Source organism: Ammodytes marinus (genome assembly GCF_949987685.1).
Source record: "Ammodytes marinus genome assembly, chromosome: 19".
Taxonomy (NCBI): domain Eukaryota; kingdom Metazoa; phylum Chordata; class Actinopteri; order Uranoscopiformes; family Ammodytidae; genus Ammodytes; species Ammodytes marinus.
The window spans coordinates 23,907,923-23,927,745 of record NC_137223.1 but is presented as its reverse complement, the minus strand read 5'-3'; the positions used below and the strand labels follow the sequence as shown (position 1 = coordinate 23,927,745).

At 39.4% G+C, this 19,823-nt stretch overlaps 1 protein-coding gene across 1 annotated transcript; it reads left to right on the top strand.

The window, feature by feature from the left end:
* Nucleotides 1-1,993: 1,993 nt before the first annotated feature.
* Nucleotides 1,994-6,443, top strand: LOC307265894 (piggyBac transposable element-derived protein 4-like). The gene is made up of 2 exons (XM_080047724.1): nt 1,994-2,188; nt 3,942-6,443. The coding sequence occupies exons 1-2, from the start codon at nt 2,031-2,033 to the stop codon at nt 5,692-5,694; spliced, it is 1,911 nt and encodes a 636-aa protein (XP_079903850.1). The 5' UTR covers nt 1,994-2,030; the 3' UTR covers nt 5,695-6,443.
* Nucleotides 6,444-19,823: the final 13,380 nt, after the last annotated feature.

Below are 19,823 nucleotides of genomic sequence, written 5' to 3'. Positions count from 1 at the left end.
CTATGTACGTAATAAATGTATTGCTATTTCATCACTTTTAATCTTTTGAAGTCCCTTTTTCCTGTTTTTGTTGTATTACTTTTCATGATAAGAAGCTAAGGGTAATGGCAGAGGGTGTCATACTGTATGGAATGTAAAGCCCACTGAGGAAAAATGTCTATTTGTGATATTGGGCTATACGAATAAAACTGATTTGATTTGATTTGATTTGATTTGATTTGATTTGATTTGATTTGATTTGAATAGTTGTGCTGCAGTGATGTCACTTTAACAGCTGTAACACTGTGTGCTCTCTGACCTGGGGTGTCAGTTTTCGGTGCCTCTTCCTCTGGTTCAGGTAAATGTTTGGTCACATCCACGGCAGCCTTCTCCTCCTCCTGGTTGTCTTCATCATAGTCTTCCTCTGGTTTGTCCTCTGGCTCCTCGATAGATTTCTTCAGTTCTGTTAACGGCTCTTCATCATCTGTAGCATCATCATCCTCTTCCTCAAGGGCTGAAGGATGGATGATATCTGCAGGCGAAAGCAGGAAGTGCTTCAATTATAGATTTGTAAGCATTTGTCATTTGTAATACACAGCCTAGGCTCTGTAAACGTGCATGTTGCTAGCTGTGGGGGCTCCCTGTTTACCTGTTTACAGAGCCTAGGCTGTGTGTTAACAGCAGATTTTTTTTCAGTGCACATGCAGTTCAGACAGGAAGCGGATCGTAAGGATATATTCACTGATTCTGACAAAAAGTGATTTATGACAACAGGCGTTCTCCAGAATCACTGACTCCACCTTTTAACTTGTGCATATAGTTATAGACCTATGAATGGTGATCATTTACTCTTTATGTAACAGTGCAGCTTTTAAGAAATATTTTTTTTATTTTTGCAAAAAACAACGCCCACACACACACACACACGCACATGCATGCACGCACACACACACAAACACACACACACACACACACACACACACACACACACACACACACACACACACACACACACACACCAACATCCATTATACACAGCATGAATACTGGATGTTTGAAACTCACCAATTGTTTCTGTGTCATCCTCCTCAGTCTGCTCTTCCTCAGCAGCCTGTTTGATCTCATCCTCGTCTTCTTCACTGCGTTCCTGGCTCTCTACTGCCTCCTCCTGGGCGAGGAACGCTGCTGTAGCTGACAGACAGAAGCACAGTGTTAAAGGAATACTTCACCCATATGGAACCGGCATTCTACCATTATAAAATCGCTATTATAATATAATGAATGAGGTTTTTCTTCCCTCAGTTTTTCCTTAGCCCAGCTGTCCTGTTAATCCTAACCCTACATTTTACCATGTGTGATGTCACAAATGGGAAAATGTAGGGTTAGACAGTGAGACCATAAAACACTCTTTCTGTCTTTTCTCAGGCTGAACTGATTTCAAAAGTGTTTGCACATTTATACTACATAGGATTTCAGAGTTCAATACACCTTCATATTCCCACTGGTAGTGCTTTAAGTAAAAAGTGTGAATTCCAGGCCATTGCAGAAATGTAAGTTGTATTACATTCATATATATTGTGTTATTCTGGGCAACATTTTGGGTGTAGAAATTATGTTAGAATAAATAAATAAAAAATGTTGTGAGGTCTTTCCCACTGTGGTGTAAAAGGCATGTTTAAGACCTGTAGACCAACATGGTATTTTTTGATTTATAAAAAGGAAAAAAGCTTTTTCTAAGATCTGTCCTGGTAAAACGTTGGACTCTAACATGTAGTAAAAAAATAAAAATCAAGATTTTAACTCTGGCTTTTATCCAACATCTAGTCATGTTGTTGCGAACTCCGAAACAGCAGGTGGCGACATACACCCGGAAGTATTTTCGTGGTGGCCCCCGAAGAAGAATAAACTGACTGACCCGCGCTTGCTTCAGCCAGCCAATCAGAAAGGCGGAAGACAGAGAGGCTCTCGCGCATGGTGGCGGTGCCAGGAGGGAAAACATTGCAAGAAATTAAACACACACATTCGTACAACATTAACTCAGATGTCCCACCATGGCTGCGCATTGGGAACATGTCCATGGTTGGGAAGACCAGCAAATCAAATCTGAAGATACGGACGACGAGGAAAATGCTCCGCTCGAATCAGCAAGCGATTCCGACGATGAGCAAGATGTTGTTGTGGACAGCGAGAGTGATAGAAGCGACCGCACGTGAGTATATTTCAACATAGCTTATTATCATAGTGTTGTAGACTGATCTATAAAATACATGGACAGGTTTAAACATTAGAAAGTGTGCATTAAGGCTGTAGCGATGTTGACGAACTTACAAAATGATTCATGTGTTGTTGTGGACAGTGAGAGTGATAAAAGCGAGTTCACGTGAGTTTCAACATAGCTTATTATTATAATAGTGTTGTAGACTATCTATACAAATATATGGACAGGTTCAAAACTATGGTTCAAACATATTGGAAAGTGTGTGTGTGTGTGTGTGTGTGTGTGTGTGTGTGTGTGTGTGTGTGTGTGTGTGTGTGTGTGTGTGTGTGTGTGTGTGTGTGCGCGCGTGTGTGCGTGTGTGTGTGTGTGTGGGCTATAGCCATGTTGACGACTTTACAATCTGACTTCCCCATTTCATCACACTACCACGTCGTGGGGTGAGGAGAACGCTCTCAATCCAAACTTTCCTGGACTAGTCGTTCGTTTTTTCTTGTTTATTTCTTATCAAAATTGAAGTTTTGAAAAACGGTTAATGCACAGGATTCAATTGTAAAATGACACGTTTTGTTTGTAGAAGGCTATACCATTAACACAACAGAACATTTAACATGTGCAACACAATCAATTATTAGGCTACCTCCAATCATTACATCCAGTGCAGTGTTTCCCCTACCTTTTGTTGAGGGGGTGGGGGGCTTTTTTAAAAAAAAAAGCTCTATATTGTATTAGTTTTAGTCTCGTCTGTATACTGTCATTTCACAACAGAAATAGGCATACACTTAATCTATAGCAAGGCGCTCTTTTATCAAATAAACTTATATTATATCTTATTTAACTAATGTAGGACTACATGCAGTTTCAGTGTCTCCTGTGTTGCTTGAGGCATTTACATTCTCTGCTTTGTTTACTGAGGGGTGGGGTTCCACCCCCAACACACACTCACTCACAGAGAGACAGAGAAGAGGCGAAACTACATTTTTGTCTAAAGGTGCACTGTGTAACTTTTGTTGTGTCAGATAGTTTGATATTTTCTTGGGTATATTTTCACAACTGTTTAAACAACTTCATTCACAGGACAATTTGATCCCTGGAATACAGTTTGAAGTTAAAAAGCTTCTTTGACAGTGACCGTTTCACTTTTGTTTACAATCATATTCTAGTGTTACATTTGGTTCCAGGTGCCTCCAAAATAATTTACTTTTGATCTATGGTGATTGAATTATTCAATACTAAGTGTGTGTGTGTGTGTGTGTGTGTGTGTGTGTGTGTGTGTGTGTGTGTGTGTGTGTGTGTGTGTGTGTGTGTGTGTGTGTGTGTGTGTGTGTGTGTGTGTGTGTGTGTGTGTGTGTGTGTGTGTGTGTGTGTGTGTGTGTGTGTGTGTGTGTGTGTGTGTGTGTGTGTGTGTGTGTGTGTGTGTGCGTGTGACAAGCCACAGACACACACAGGGAGAGTGATGAATGATAACCTAGATATTTTTTTTCCCACAGCTTAAGCTTGCTGCCAGACAGTAGTTTATTTTTGGTTTTCTTGTGTCTCATCAAAACATAAACTTCAATTTGTTAAACTGTTATGATTAGAAGTACATGTACATTTGCTAACTATTATTTCTATTGGCCTCGGGTTTGAATATTGGGGTATGAGTACTAACCCCCCACACACACACACACATTTAAAATTAAAATGACTGCCTTGATTTTCATAATATATTTTGTATTATAATAATATGAATATATTGTTCTTTTAGATCTGATGACGACTACCCAGGATCTTCTTCCCCAGATGGAAGCGGACCTGTAACTCCACCTCCTGCCACTCGAAAACGTAAAAAACCAAGCGCAGTGTCCCCCGAGGAAACGGACTCTTCTGCCACTGGCTGGAAGACAACAGACGAACCAGATGTCTTGCCTCAGCGTCTCTCACGTTTTTGTCCCGCTCGGAAACCCGGGGTGCAAATATTCACCTGTACGGACAATCCCACGCCCTCGCAGCTGTTCAAAACATTCTTCGATGAAAAGACTGTCAAGATCATCTGTGACAACACGAACAAACAGACCAGGAGGAACATCGAGAAAGGCAAGAAGTTTAAGTGGCACGACATCACTTCGGTTGAATTCTACAAATTCTTGGGACTCCTGTTTTACATGAACATCCTGAAGCTGCCGGCAATATTCCTGTACTGGAGACAGAAGTCAATCTTCAGCGTCGCATCTCCGGCCTCGGTCATGTCCAGAAACCTGTTTGAGTCCATATCATGGAACATACACTTGAGCGACCCGGACGAAGACGCGGCAAATGACAAGAAAAAGGGCACACCCGAATATGACTCCCTGCACAAAATCCGGCCGTTATACGACCAGCTGCGGAATACCTGCAAAGCCTTTTACCATCCCCGTCAAAACATCTCGATAGACGAACGAAAGGTCGCGATAAAAGATAAAAATGGAAACCGTGAGTGCCTGAAAAAGAAACTGACCGATTCCGGCATAAAACTCTTCGCGTTGGCCGATTCCAGCAACGGATACACCAGCGATTTCACAGTCTATACAGGCAGTTCCCGATTGACAAGTGGACACGGAATTTCGTATAACTCTGTCATGGCCTTGATTGATCGCAGTTACCTTGGATGCGGCTATCACCTGTACTGCGATAACTTCTACACAAGCCCAAAGCTCTTCAAGGACCTTATCTCTATGAATGTCTATGCATGCGGCACGTACAAGCACGCCATGAAGGGAACCCCGACCACAAGAGTCAACGCGTTGACACGAAAGTCCAAAAGAGGAACGATAAGGTGGATCAGAAATGGACAGCTGCTCTTCACAAAATGGATGGACACCAAAGAGGTGAATCTCTGCTCTACGATTCACACAGCGTACTCTGGCGAAACTACGAAAAAACGTGCGAAAGGAAGCGATGGAAAGTCTCGAGGTGTCAACATCCCCATACCGAACACGGTGAGGGACTACAACAAGCACAGGGGCGGCGTGGATCTCTCGGAACAGCTGACCCAGTATTACTCGGTGCACAAGAGATCACGGAATTGGTACATGACGTTTTTTCGACACTTCCTGGACATCGCGGCCACAAACTCCTACATCATCTACAAAGAGCTGTGTCAGATGAGGAGCTGTGAGTCGGTCACTCACCTGAGGTTCATGGAGACCCTCTGCGCCGAACTTTGCGGTTGGCGCGCCGACAAAACATCTACCTCATTGGCCAAACCATCCGAACTTTACCGATCACCATCCACAGTCGACCCACCTTCCCCTCTGCCCAACCTGGACCCATCACCCGCCTGCTACCCCGTGGCCATAAACCCAAGTGCGTCTGGGTCCAACAAGGCCTCTGAAGGAAGGCTCATGTGTGTCAAATGCAGGAAGAAGACGGCGTGGAAGTGCGAAAACTGTGCTCTGCCACTGTGCCTGATTCTGGACAGGAACTGCTACAAGGAATGGCATCGCTCATTTGCCTCCGAGGTTGCGTTAGATGATGTGTAGAGAAACCTATGAATAGGGTTTTTTATGAAACAAACACGTTGTTTGTAGAGGTTTTAAATGTAAATAGTTCAATATACAGTATATAGGAAGGATGTTCGCAACACTTGTAAATTCCGTTGTTTCAACTGTAGTTTTTTTTCTTCTTCTTTTTATGTTCTATGACATTATATAGCTGTTATACTGTATAAAACACATTTTGGAGTTCTCACAACTTCTGGCCATGATTGTATCATTTCCATTGAAGTGCAGGAGTAATGAGACCAAAGTGAGTAAACATTTGACATGGCAAACACTTCCCATAAGCTGCTTGGGGTTCAGTTAACAGAAACTTCATTGTTAGCCATTTTGAAAATAGTTTTTGTTTATATTTTTATAATCTGTCCCAACAGTTTGTTGGACTCGATCAATGTGAAGGTGTTACTTTTGGGCCATTTCTCTGGCTTTTATACATGGTTTAGTTTTATGTTATTTTAAGATTATTTTATGGCATTTTTAAGCTTAATTAGATAGTACAGAGTTGAAATTGGAAGACAGAGAGAGGGGGGGATGACTTGCGGATTTGAACCCGCGACCACTGTAACGCAGGCCAGAGCCAATATGGTACACGCTCTATCCACTACGCCACCGGAGCGCCCCATGTTATTCTTTCTTTAATAATTGTCTTTTGTGTTTTGCGGCCTTCAGACCCAGGCACTGTTATAAGCAGGATGCGATGGTCTTCTCCCAACACATGTATGTTCTGAATCATAATCTGTATCTTCTTTTGAAGCCCAGTAAAGATTCTTTCTTCATATTGGATCAGAGTTGATTTTATTTTTTTTATGATTTATTGCGCAATGGGGTAAAGAGTCAGCCGATTAATCAATTAGGAAATAATCATTAGTTGTAGTCTGATACAAAAAATCCTGTTATACATTTTAATGATGACGAAGAATTATCTAATGAGATAATCTCTAGAATATTGGCACAGGAAAAGAATTCTGCTTTAATGCTTAAAGTGCATTTTACTCATTAAATGCATTGGTGTATATTGGTGTACCTTCATACTTTAGGGGAGAATGGGGGTTAGTAGGCACACTTTTTATTCAAGTGAGAATTGCTCATCACCAAAACATATTTTAATAGTCATTTTACATTAAATACTACCCAAAATTCAATCAATGTTGGGGAAACACTGTTTTATACACTAATTAAAACATACTTGTGAATATTATATTTGCTTTCTACCAAATCTAGGGCCCTATGAAATCCGTTTTATTTTTTTCCAAATTCCGTTTTATTTTTTCACAAATTCCGTTTTTTCCGTTTTAATCTCATGACTTCCGTTTTTTTACAATTAACACTCATTTCGTCATCAGAACGAGTGTCTAATTATTGCGAACAAATAATATTCTAACAATTTAATCAGATATAAGGCTAAATTTGAAATACATCACAACATTGCACTGTTTTTTGTGCTTAAAAAGAACGAAAAAAACTAATTTGTTGGGTATAGGCTATAACAGAAAATAAAGCCATTCATTTTGTGCTTTAAGTGAAACATTAAATATTATTTTTACATAAATAATAAAGTCCTTATAAACTTTTCAAGAAGCTGGACTAGAGTGAATATTGGACAGGCTTTATAGGTCCATGGCTTTTACCTGTGGGACAGCGCTTCACCTAACAGCTGGCTGCAACACCAACCTACAGTCTATTGTGCAACGGAGAGCTAGTTATCATTAGCATCAGCGTTAGCCGACATCACGGCAACAGCTGAATAATGTAACACATTACACAAGTTACACTACATGAAAACAACGGGCTGTAGACGCTAGAGTTATAATTGCGTGTAGGAAACATTGTTGAGACTGGAATTTCGTACCACAGCGGCCGTTCCATAATACAACACTCCCTTTAGCAATGGCTGAATATAAGACCTCCCTGTGCTGTGTATCTGCGGGAGCGAGTGGCATTAATAACTTAAAAACAGTAAACGTTTAACATGATTACGGGCTTTTAGATGCTTTAATTATATGCCGAATTTATAAACAGACCATATTATTAACAATAAATTAAGTTATGTACATGTCAGAGTTACGTACATGGATACATTCATAAGTAAACATTGAATAGACAGATTTGTGAAAGGGGTTTGGCGCCGACATTAGCGATCCTGCAGCCAGGCTCTACTTTTCACGGCAGTAGTTTGGTCTTTAGATGTCGCCAAACCAAAATTCCTCCCTAGTTCTGCTTTAATTTCAACCGTGTTGTTTCCCTTTGCCTTGGAAATTTAATTTCACCAAAATAATGGCGAATTCCGTGACATTCCGTGTTAAACAGTAGATTCCGTTTTTATTGCCCGATTCCGTGATTCCGTCCGTGTTTTCGTTATCGCGGAAATCATAGGGCCCTACAAATCTACCAGTCTTTTCTAACTTACCTGCTGCTAAGAGGACCTCAAGATCGTCATCTTCCAAATCTTCTTCCTTAGTGTCTCCGTCATCATCCTCACTAGCTACGGACTCCGGTGTGAGCTCATCTTCAGCTTTTTCTGCGTCTACGACTGTTTCCGCGACGTCCTTTTCGTCTTCCAGGTCAATGTCAAAGAACTCGAACGAGCTGCTGTCCAGGTCTTCGTCTTTATTATCGTCATAGTCGGATGTGTCGAAGGAGATCTCATCGCTGAAAACAGTCTCTCCGACCGATTCTTCATCAGTTTCTAGGGCAGTGTCATCATCATCGTCTTCGTCGCCTAAGACCCCAGTGTCTGTGGTCTCAACGGGAGGGACAGTTTCAGAGTCCTCTTTAGTATCCTCTTGATCAAGGATGTCCTCTTGTGTGACATCTTCGGTTTCTACTTGATCATCGACGGTTAGGTCGACATGGACGTCTATCTCAACATCAATGTCTTTGAGGTCATTGTCTTCATCATCATCTTCATCTTCATCGTCTGCGAAGTTCTCAGACGAGGCAACGGACATGTCCTCGTCCGATTGGTCCAGATCATCATCCTCATCTGTTTCTACGGCAACTTTGACCTCTGCTTCCAAATCTACTTCTTGTTCAACAGGTAAAGCAGGAATATCTTCGTCAACAACAGGTTTAATTTCGTCGTCATCTTCATCATCAGTGGCAGTAGGAATAGGAAGAAGATCAAGCTCCAGGTCATCCTTCTTATCATCATCCGAGTCTTCTGCTATGACGGCGTCGCTCTCGGACGTTGTTGTGACACCCTCGGCTAATCTGTCGTCCAGGTCATCTGAGTCATCGTCTGTCTCCTCTAACTCATCGCTTGAAAGGAGTGCAGATTCACTGACGTCGGAGGTGTCCGTGAATGCATCGTCACTGGTGTCATCTTCGCCAATTTCTTCTTCTTCTTCTTCTTTGTCTTTGTCTGTGTCTGGCAGAGATACTTCGTCTTCTTCGCTGTCTTTAATGTCAACCGGTTCGTCAGACTCTGATTCCGGAGTCCCGGCCGACTCTTCGTCTTCAGAAGTGGAGATCGGTTCAGGAGAAACAACTTCTCCTTCATCTGTAGAATCAGTGGCGGCTGCTTCAGGTTCCTCTGCGGAATCTTCAACAGCAGCATCTGCCTTCACTTCTTCTTCTGTCTCATCGTCTCCATCTTTGTCAGCCTCTACTGCTACTGCTGCTGCTGCTGGTTCTTCTTCTTCATCTGAAATAACATAATAAACTTTATTAGTGTAGAACTTTCACACAAGAAACGCAGCTCAAAGTGCTTTACAATGCATAACAAGCTTCACATTAAAATAGACAGAAAATTACTTAAGATGTCAATAATTGGAAAAATAGGATAACATTAGAGTAGAAAATATGAAATTGTTAGTACAGTCTTGTAGCCTGGCACCGCCCGCCTTCATACTTCATACCCGCTCAATTTTCATTTCCCTTCAGTAGTCGGGTATATTAGTGGGTTTTCTCAGCCAGATTTCTGCCGGTCCAATCGGCAAACAGAAGGAGTGGCTGAGAAGCCGGCGCATGACATACGTCACGACCAAACGTTATGCGATTGGTTGGCAGATCCAATAGTTTTAAACTTCAACAGACACCCGCCTTCAAGTGAGTTTGTCAATTGAGCGATTCCAGACCTTCTGTACAAATGAAATTAAGTACGATGTTCTGGTAAGACCAGGCTAACAGTCTTTGTCCTCACCATCATCATCATCATCTTTTTCGGCCTCTACTGCTGCTGCCACTTCCTCTTCATCATCGTCATCCTCCTCAGTATCGGCAGCTTCAGGTTCTTCTGCGGAATCTTCAACAGCAGAATCCGCCTTCACTTCTTCTTCTGTCTCATCGCCGCCATCTTCGTCAGCCTCTACTGCTACTGCGGCTGCTGCTGGTTCATCTTCATCATCTGAAATATCATAATAAACTTTATTAGTGTAGAACCTTTCATACAAGACATGCAGCTCAAAGTGCTTTACAATGCATTACAAGCTTAACATTAAAATAGACAGAAAATATGAAATGTTTATGTTTTGTATTCTTTGTCCTCACCATCATCATCTTTTTCGGCTTCTACTGCTGCTGCTGCTTCCTCTTCATCATCCTCAGTATCGGCCGCTGCAGGTTCTTCAGTGGAATCTTCAACAGCAGAATCCGCCTTCGCTTCTTCTTCTGTCTCATCGTCGCCATCTTCGTCAGCCTCTACTGCTGCTGCGGCTGGTTCCTCGTCATCCTCCTCGTCTTAAATAACAATAATAAACTTTATTAGTACAGAACGTTTTCATACAAGAAATACAGCTCAAATACCCCCTATTACTGCCAAGGCATTTTGGGGGCCAGTTCAGAGCAGGGGCCCAATAGGGAACCAGTTATTTGTTTTGTGGCTCTCTAGCATGAGTTGAAACAGCTAGGAACTTGGTTTCGAGTCGGTAGAATTTTTTTTTTTTTTTTTTTTTTTTTAATATACAATGATAAAATTACATGTGTTACAAGCTTCAAATCAAAATAGACAGTAAATGAACAATACAGTCCTTGACAATAATTTAAAAAGGGGATAAAATAGAGCAGAAATATGAAGGGCTTAGCGAAGTCTTGTCCTTACCCTCATCTTCATCAGCAGCAGCATCATCTCCCTCTTCCTCCTCTTCTTCTTCCTTCGTCTCTTCTTCTGCCTTTTCCTCAACAGCTGCTGATTCAACATCTGCATCATCTTCCTCCACAGATTCTGTTTCTGCTGCTTCCTCCACTGCTGCGGCCTCTTCCTCCTCGTCATCATCATCATCGTCATCTTCAGAAGCGTCTGTTGTTTCTTCGGTCTCTATGGTAATTGTCTCCTCCTCCTCTTCTTGTTCTTCAACTTCTCCTCCATCATCTTCGGCTTCTGCTGTTGCCTCTTCTTCTGTTAAAAAAAATATTTTTTTTTTTTATTATTCCACCAACCCAAAACAAACCACGTAAAAAAAAAAAAAAAAAAAAACATTAGCAATCATATATCCAAAGATAAACATCTAATTTAAAAAAAGGAAGAAAAAAAATAGTTATTAATTAAAATTCTCATCACTATCATTAGCTTCAGTTCACATTCCTCAAAAACATTGGTGGAACATTATTCCAAAAAAGTCAACGGAAAACAAACAAACTACATGATAAAAATACTAATTAATTAATAAATACAATAAAAAATTCTCATCACCACCATCAGTTTCTGTTGTGTCTTCTTCCGTCTCCTCGGCAACAGCTTCCTCTTCCTCCTCTTCATATTCTTCATACTCTTCATCATCATACTCGTCATCGTCGTCATAGTAATCATCATATTCGTCGTCATAGTATTCCTCCTCATCCTCATAGTAGTTTTCTAGGTCTTCCTCCTCTTCCTCCTCTGGTTCTTCTACAGACTCTTCAAATCAAAAATCAAATCAGTTTTATTTGTTTAGCCCAATATCACAAATAGACATTTGCCTCAGTGGGCTTTACATTCCATACAATATGACACCCTGCCCTTACACCCTTAGCTCGGCTGAGAAAAAACTCCCAGTAAAAAAAACCTTTACCGGGATTTAAAAATTGACTGCAATAGATGTCACAAGTAGAGAAAATTCACGAAGGAGTTTGATCGTTGATCAGATGTTTAGGCTACATGGTAACAATAAAGTAACCTCACCCTCCTCTTCCTCCCCAGCAGCAGCAGCAGTCTCCTCCACTACTTCTTCCTCAGCTTTCTCCTCCGCCACCGCGTCATCTTCATCATCATCTTCCACCACTTCAACTGCTGGAGGTTTCGTCTGTGCTTGCATGCCTATAACTGATAAGATTAGGGTTGGTGTTATTCAAATTATCACTTGAATAATGTTGTATAGGTGAAATATAATGCTAATTTTATAGGTTCGAAATTGTAATTTTATGTTTTTTTTATTTTTATTAGACAGATATGGAGAGAGTTGAAATGGGGCAAAGAGGGGAAGACGAGGGTTTCGTCTGTGCTTGCATCTCTATAACTATAAGACACGTGTTGATTTTATTCAAATTATCACTTGAATAATGTTGTAAAGGTGACATGACATATAATGCTAATTTTATAGGTTCGAAATGGTAATTGTGGTTTATACTAGAAACTGTTTCAAATCAAATCAATTGTATTTGTATAGAACCAATATGACAAATGGACATTTTGCCTCAGTGGGCTTCACATTCCATACAGTATGACACCCTCTGCCCTTAGACCCCTTAAAAACCTCCCAGTAAGAAGACGTGTTGATTTTATTGAAAATTATCACTTGAAAAATGTTTTAAGGTCACATAATGCTCGTTTTATAGGTTCGAAATTATAATTTTGGTTTCTACTAGACAATGTTTTCATGGTGTAGCGGCCAAAAAAAAACTTGCTCAAGCTCCTCTTTTCAGCCACAATCTGCCAATGATGAAAAAATGCCTAGTCTGCTCTGATTGGCCATCTAATCTAATCTAGCCTGTTTGAATCAAACTGCAAGTTAAATTCCAGGGTATCTGGGGGTGTGCTTATCACAGGTGGAGATAGTGCTAATTTAAGATAGTAATGAGGGGCCTGACAGGTTTTTGATCATAGGTTTTCAGAAAGGTATATTGGTCAATTTATATTATAAATTATAAATATTACTTAATCCAGTTTTAAGTAGTAAACAAAGGAGTAATGGATGAAGTATTTGAAGTAATCCCTGAAAAGTAAGAGGATACTAACACAGTCTCTAAACACTACGAACTTGCCAAACTAGAGGTGCATACCTTTACTCCGGGATGGTAGAAATTCCCCTAGAACACAGAAAGAAAAGCGGAAAATAAGTAACAGAACTCCCCAGACAAAAACAATGTAACCTAAATAAAAGCCCATTTAATCCAGAGTAACGTGAACAAGACAGACAACATAGCAGCAAGCTCTTTATGACTTTATAAACATTGTGTCAATCAATACAAACCTTTTTTTCTCACTGCGTATAGACCTCCTACAGGAGACAACAGGGAAATAATTAAATGCTCTGTTAATGTTTGATCAGATGAACTATAATCTCAGTAATGTTCAGTTAAAGGCCTACTTCACCGGTTTGAATATGAAGGTGTATTGACTTCTGAGATCCTATGTAGTATAAATGTGCAAAAAAAATTAAAATCGGTTTAATCCTAGCCTGAGAAAAGGCAGAAAGAGTGTTTTTTTTAACCCTATATTTCTCTTTCTCGTGACATCACAGAAAGAGAAATATAGGGTTAAAAAAAACGTACTTTGTAAATATTACTGTGATGTCACAGTAAAAGACATCACAGTAATATTTACAAAGTACGTTTTTTTCTCAGGCTAGGATGAACCGATTTAAACATTTTTCGCACATTTATACTACATAGGATCTCAGAATTCAATACACCTTCATATTCAAACCGGTGAAGTAGGCCTTTAACTTAAATTAAAACTAAAAGGTGCACTATGTAGTTTCAGGGGACGGGGTAGGGGGTTATTTACATTTGCAGAGCCTGCTGTTAGTTTGAAAAACATTTTCTCTACATGTCATTCTTAGTATTGGATAATTCTATCATAAATCCAAAAAAAATGGAGGAGCTATAGACAAGAGTGTAACAATAGGTTTTCATGTAGCTTTCTAACATCAAACGGTGCTCCAGGGATCCAATTTTCCTATGAGTAAATTTTTTTGCTTGGTTATGAGAATATATATTTTTCAATGTCACTTCTCTGATGCCCCCAAAGTTACACAGTGCACCTTTAAACAAAATCCAAAATGCTCATGAAATCCCTCTTTGTAGTTTTTTTGGGATGCATGCATGTTTTTTGTGATTGGCGTGTAAAGTAAAGGTACCTTCATCTTCTTCAGGAGCGATCAAGCTCGCAGCAAATTTGAATATAACACCGATCAGGTTCGCCGATTCGTCCACAACATCGTTCACGGCCTTCATGGGATCTGAGCCGATCTTAGTGAGGCCTCCTGATGGAAACACACCAGCTGGTTTAGTTATGTACGTAATGCATACAACATATAATTTCAGCATCCGTTTCTGAGCACTTCCTTATACACTTTCCCTCAGTGCAGACAAAGCTCGCATTCCCCTGCATTGAGGAAAATGTCCCAAAAACTTTACAACTCTACAGCGAAAGGGTTAAACTGGGGTGGGGCTATACAAGTTAAAAAAATCCAGTTTTCAGGATTCTTATGAATATTCTGTAATATGCATTGATTACCCACCGACCAGTTTAACCACTGCAAAAAGGCCTTTGTCATGACATGGTTGTGCAAAAAGCATTTGGGCAAAACGTTGACCCTCTTTCATCAAGTCGTTTTTCAGGGGTTCTAATCTGCCTTTAGACATATCATCAAATATCATCAAATTTAAGTTTAAATATGTCACTTTCTACACACTACACAAAGGTAATGTTGCTTGAATATTAAATTATTTTAACAGTTTGATGAAGGAGGGCCAACGTCCCCCGGTGCAGGCACTTTTGAAACATGGTTCACTTTGAATCAGGGCAGTTAAACCAATCATTGTTGAGAATATGAGAAATAATACTAATATTTGATCCAATATTTTCTTTCTCTAGACATCTTTGAATACCATAACTACTTTAATTTAGTATTAAAGGTGGAGTCAGCAATTCTGGATAATGCTTTTCGTCAAAATCAGATAATTTCTCCTCACAATCCACTACCTGTCTAGACAGTGGGGCCCACTTTAGCTAGAAACATACCTATTTACAGGACCTTTGCTGCATATTAACATAACACTGGATATTTGAGGAGATATTCACTGATTTTGACAACAAGTATTCTCCAGAATCGCTGACTCCGCCTTTAATCCCTGTATTCAATGTATTGTCCATCGTAACAGTGTTGTATATTTCATAGTTTTCTTCGCCCGGAATGCAACCACATCTGTGCAAACAGCAAACGGGCAACATACTATACACTGAAAAACATAGGAAAAGAACCTAAAAAAATGCAGTAGAGTGAATTTTAAAGGCAGAAAACTCAGATGAGATTGTTGAACTGTTGCGAATTGTGGATTTATTTGGACCGCTTTGGTAAATCAATATCACCTGAAGTAGTTCTTAAATATTCACTTTTCTTTATGACTGGTTGTAAAAAATAAAACAAAAAATAATCTACTTGATTTTAATATTCTAACATCTATCTTACTTACACACATAATAAAGAGACACAAAAAAACGCTACTAACATGCTAAAGAAACTATACACATCAGAAACATCTCTTCTACAGAAACTGAACTACAAAACGATCCATAACATCTATCTCCATATTAGACTACAGTCAATATCAAGCCTAAAAGGAGATGTTAAGCCATAAAGCAGCTTGCACTGACTTGGCTACAAAAGCCTGTTCTAGCATTGATAGCAGTCAATGTTAGGGACTTGGTAGTTTTTTTTTTTATCAGCGTTTTTTTTTTTTAGAGGAAGCTTGTGTTTGTGAGGAGTTAGTAAAGTGCCTTGCCTCTACGGGCTGTATCCTTAAAAACCTTCCTGACAGCAGGGGGACCTGGGGTGGGCGAGAAACACAGTGGCAGTAAGCAAAAGACATTTAGCAAAAGGGTGAAGCAAAAATATAGTTATGGTGGTGATGTTAAAATGAAGTAAGTCGCTGTTAACACAATAATGGTTCTAACGCAAACTTCTACCTGGGATGTGTTAACAAAATATAAATATTAATTAGGCTAAATCGAACCCGGGTCCGCTGCTGGCCGAGTCCCATGGGGGGAAACGCCTTACCAACTGAGCTAAAGGCGCTCCATACTTTCCATTGTTATTCTTTTGTTTAGAAGTGGTGCTGTTAAAATGTCGCTCATAACACTATGATGACTATGATGATGAAAAAGTTGTAACACGCAGACTACTTCCCATAACGTGGTAACAAAATATGAATATTAATTTGGATAAAACTGAGTAAGAATGAACAAAAGAGAAGTTGATATTTCTATTAATATCAATACATACTGTCCAATGTTATTCTTTTGTCCTTTTCTTTAAGGATGAAATTACTGTATGAATAGGAATGATTTTTCATTGATAATTAATTTGCAATATTGTAGTCTAGGGGAAATGTATGAAGTGCTATCTCTAGGTTTTGATGATGTTTTCTATGAATTTACTCATTTATAATGTATTAATCTACTAATTATTTAAGAAATGGAGGAGCAATAAAGGAAGATTTCAATGTTAGGGTTTCAGTAAAGTTAAACACAACTGATATTAAACCTGCAGTGTGTAGAATTTTGGGTTTTATTTCCTAGCAGATTTTGTAGAAAGTAATTATAATATCCATAAGTGCATTTCATTTAGTGCATAATAGCTGAATTTTTTTTTTTATTATTATTTTTTCCCTTAGAAAGGGTCTCATATATGTCCATATTTCTGCATATTTTGGACCAAGGCCTAGTGCCGCCATCTTGAAAGTGTCATAGTTGGAATGTCATCAGGTGCATTGTTTAAAATTTAGAATTGTTCTTGTCCTTGAAGGCCACTGTAGCTTCTGTTATTATTCTAAAGGGGTGGGGTTACCCAGGGAGCGCTGCATTTTAGAACTTTGTAGAACTTTCTTGATGATGTCATATTACACACTGCACCTTTAATGTTTAGTTTTGGAAGCATTGTTTGTTTTAATGGAATTATGAGGGTAAATGGAACCAAATGCTGGGAACTTAGTTATATCACTGTCGCTGTTACTGTTATGAAGGGGTGAAATTAGTAGAATTTATTCCAGGGGAGTTCTGAGTTCTGTACATAAATAACAAATCATACTATGAAAATGATAACAGTTGTGATAAGACAAATAAATAATATATAACCTTGTTAAATGGAAAAGGAGAAAGACATGTCAGTTTGTGAGTTACAAAGTATGATCACTGCTCTCAATTAAATGTGTCATATGGTATCTGAATGATGTCTTTTCCTTAGCATAAATAAAGATTTATGGTTTTGACCATAAATTGATGCAGAAAAGGCACAAATTGGTGCATATAAATTCACCAGAATGCAGGATATGAAGTGTTATTCAATTCAAATTGTTCTCAGGGAGCACCCCCAGCTTAAAAAGTTTCCCGCCCATATGTTGAAACAACCTACGCCTATGTGACTCAATCTGCTTGACTTGGTTTCGCTCAGTAAAAGTTGTATATTTATGAACTCCACCCTGGATTATATACTCTACATTTATATATAAATTCCCAAAAATCTGTCAAGAAAAAGCAAAAACTATATACTCCTTAGTAGTTCTTCAGCATCTGCTCCAACTGAACATACACCTGTATCTTTAGCAGAATTGCAAATGGATCTTAAAGGAATACTTCACCCACACAGAACCGGCGTTCTATCATTATAACATCGCTATTATAATAATAATGAATGAGGTTTTTCTTCCCTCAGTCTTCCCTTGGCCCAGCTGTACTATTAATCCTAACCCTACATTTTTACTGAAGTGATGTCACATCTGTAAAATGTAGTGTTAGACAGTGAGACCATACAACACTCTTTCTGCCTTTTCTCAGGCTAGGATGAACCGATTTCTAAACTTTTTGCACATTTATACTACACAGGATCTAAGAGTTCAATAATCAATACACCTTCATATTCCCACCTGTGAAATAGGCCTTTAAACACCTCTCTCTCTCTCTCTCTTACCTGAAATGGTCTGGTAGTCGGTAAGGTCAAACATGATGACAAGCACACAAGACCATGTAATGATGAGAGCCAGCACCAGGATCCAGGCCAGGGGGGAGCTGAAGGTGGAGTGGAGGTCCTCTGTGAAGCTCTTTTTGGGCTTGACGTCTCCGTTCTTCCCCTCTATGACCATGGTGGTGGTGGTAGTGGACGACCGGCGCGCTGGGGGGGCAAAGACACTGGGTTTAGATACAGTGTTTTTTTTACTATCACACATCAGGCTGGTGACATATACTTGTCTAGAAAGATCATTGTTTTAAAGCCCCTGTAAACCCAAATCCACAAAATAATCATAGTAAAGCATCTGAAAAGAGATAAGCATATTTAATACTTTGAGCAAAGGCATTGTGTTTCAATACAGGGACGCAAATAGCTATGGCTTCCTGTTGAATACTTTTTTTTTAAATCACACATTAGGAAGTTGACATACTTGTCTTGAAAGATCATTGGGAGCAAAGACACTGTGGTTGGATACAGTCGATCAAATATGGCTGCCTATAACTTTTTTCTATTTATTCATTTTTACCACAAATTGAAATTGACATGTACTGGTCTGATCATTGTTTTAAATTGTCAGTTTATCAGAATTCATAATCAGAAATTTGACAAGGTGTGTTGCCAGGTACATTCACACATACAAGGAATTTGCAGTGGTCTGATGCTGCATAACAATAAACATACAATAAACACAAACATACACAGATTAGCCACAACATTATTAGCATATTGATGACCACCTGCCTTATATTGAGTAGTTGTTCCTTTTCCTGCCCTAACCCTCCGAGGCCCGGAGTCCACTAGACCTCTGATCTTAAAAGTCAAAGAATATAAATAGAAAAATGTACAATAAAAATATTATGAAGAGAGAGAGAGAGATGGCTTATGTGCAATTTAGTGGTGTGAGTAAAATGATCACAGTTTTTTAAACAAATGGATGTGTTAATGTTACACATTGTGGAGGTATTTAGTACACCTTGCTAGACAGTAATGCAATGTAATTGTATGACACTGTAAAGCAAATTGAATGGCATTTTGTCTGAATTGTGCTATATGTGCTTTACATGTCCCGTATGTAACGTAACTTTCTAAGGAAGAGACAAAGTGTCTGTCTTAAGCTGTGTGGGAAGTGGATTGAGTTGAGAACCATTTGCGGTCAGAAGGTCAAATGCTAAATTCAGCAAAACTGACATAGGGCTTACTGAAATATGTTCCCAACAGATTATCTATGCTGACCCACGTTTTGTCATTTTCACTTGCTTTAAATAACCACAGAAATGAAAAGCTGCACAAGTCTTCCATGTACAGACAGACAGACAGACAGACAGACAGACAGACAGACAGACAGACAGACAGACAGACAGACAGACAGACAGATAGATAGATAGATAGATAGATAGATAGATAGATAGATAGATAGATAGATAGATAGATAGATAGATAGATAGATAGATGGATAGATAGATAGATAGATAGATAGATAGATAGATAGATAGATAGATGGATAGAGTACTTTTAACCATGTAACTCTTGTTCATAGAGTTACAAGATACTGGATTAGTTTTGTCATGTAAATTCAGTCCCAGTGACTGTAGAGTTGCGTACGTCACTGTGTGTGCTTTGGGAAGCACCGGCCACCTGTTGGCTCTCTTCAGCTCACTGCTGGCAGCTACAGTAGGCTACTCTCTTACTGCTGACTCAAACAGCTCAGCGGAACTCTGTACTCTCTTACACACACACACACACACTGACACGCACACACACACACACACACACACACACACACACACACACACACACCTCTGTCTAACCTCATTGCTCTGGTGCACACAGGTTCAAATTATGAGTGATACGAAACCTTCCTGTTTCTGCAGTGGGACAATGGCTGCAATACAGTTAAGTTAGTGTCATTAATGTTATTTTGTAAACTTTGTTTCTAATTTATGTGCAATAATTAAGATGGGAGGAGGAACT

Excerpts from the sequence above, each read along its gene's own strand:
- LOC307265894 (XM_080047724.1), top strand. The coding sequence starts at position 2,031 with ATGGCTGCGCATTGGGAACATGTCCATGGTTGGGAAGACCAGCAAATC. Across the intron at positions 2,189-3,941 it reads AGTGATAGAAGCGACCGCAC|ATCTGATGACGACTACCCAG; the intron begins GTGAGTATATTT and ends TTGTTCTTTTAG.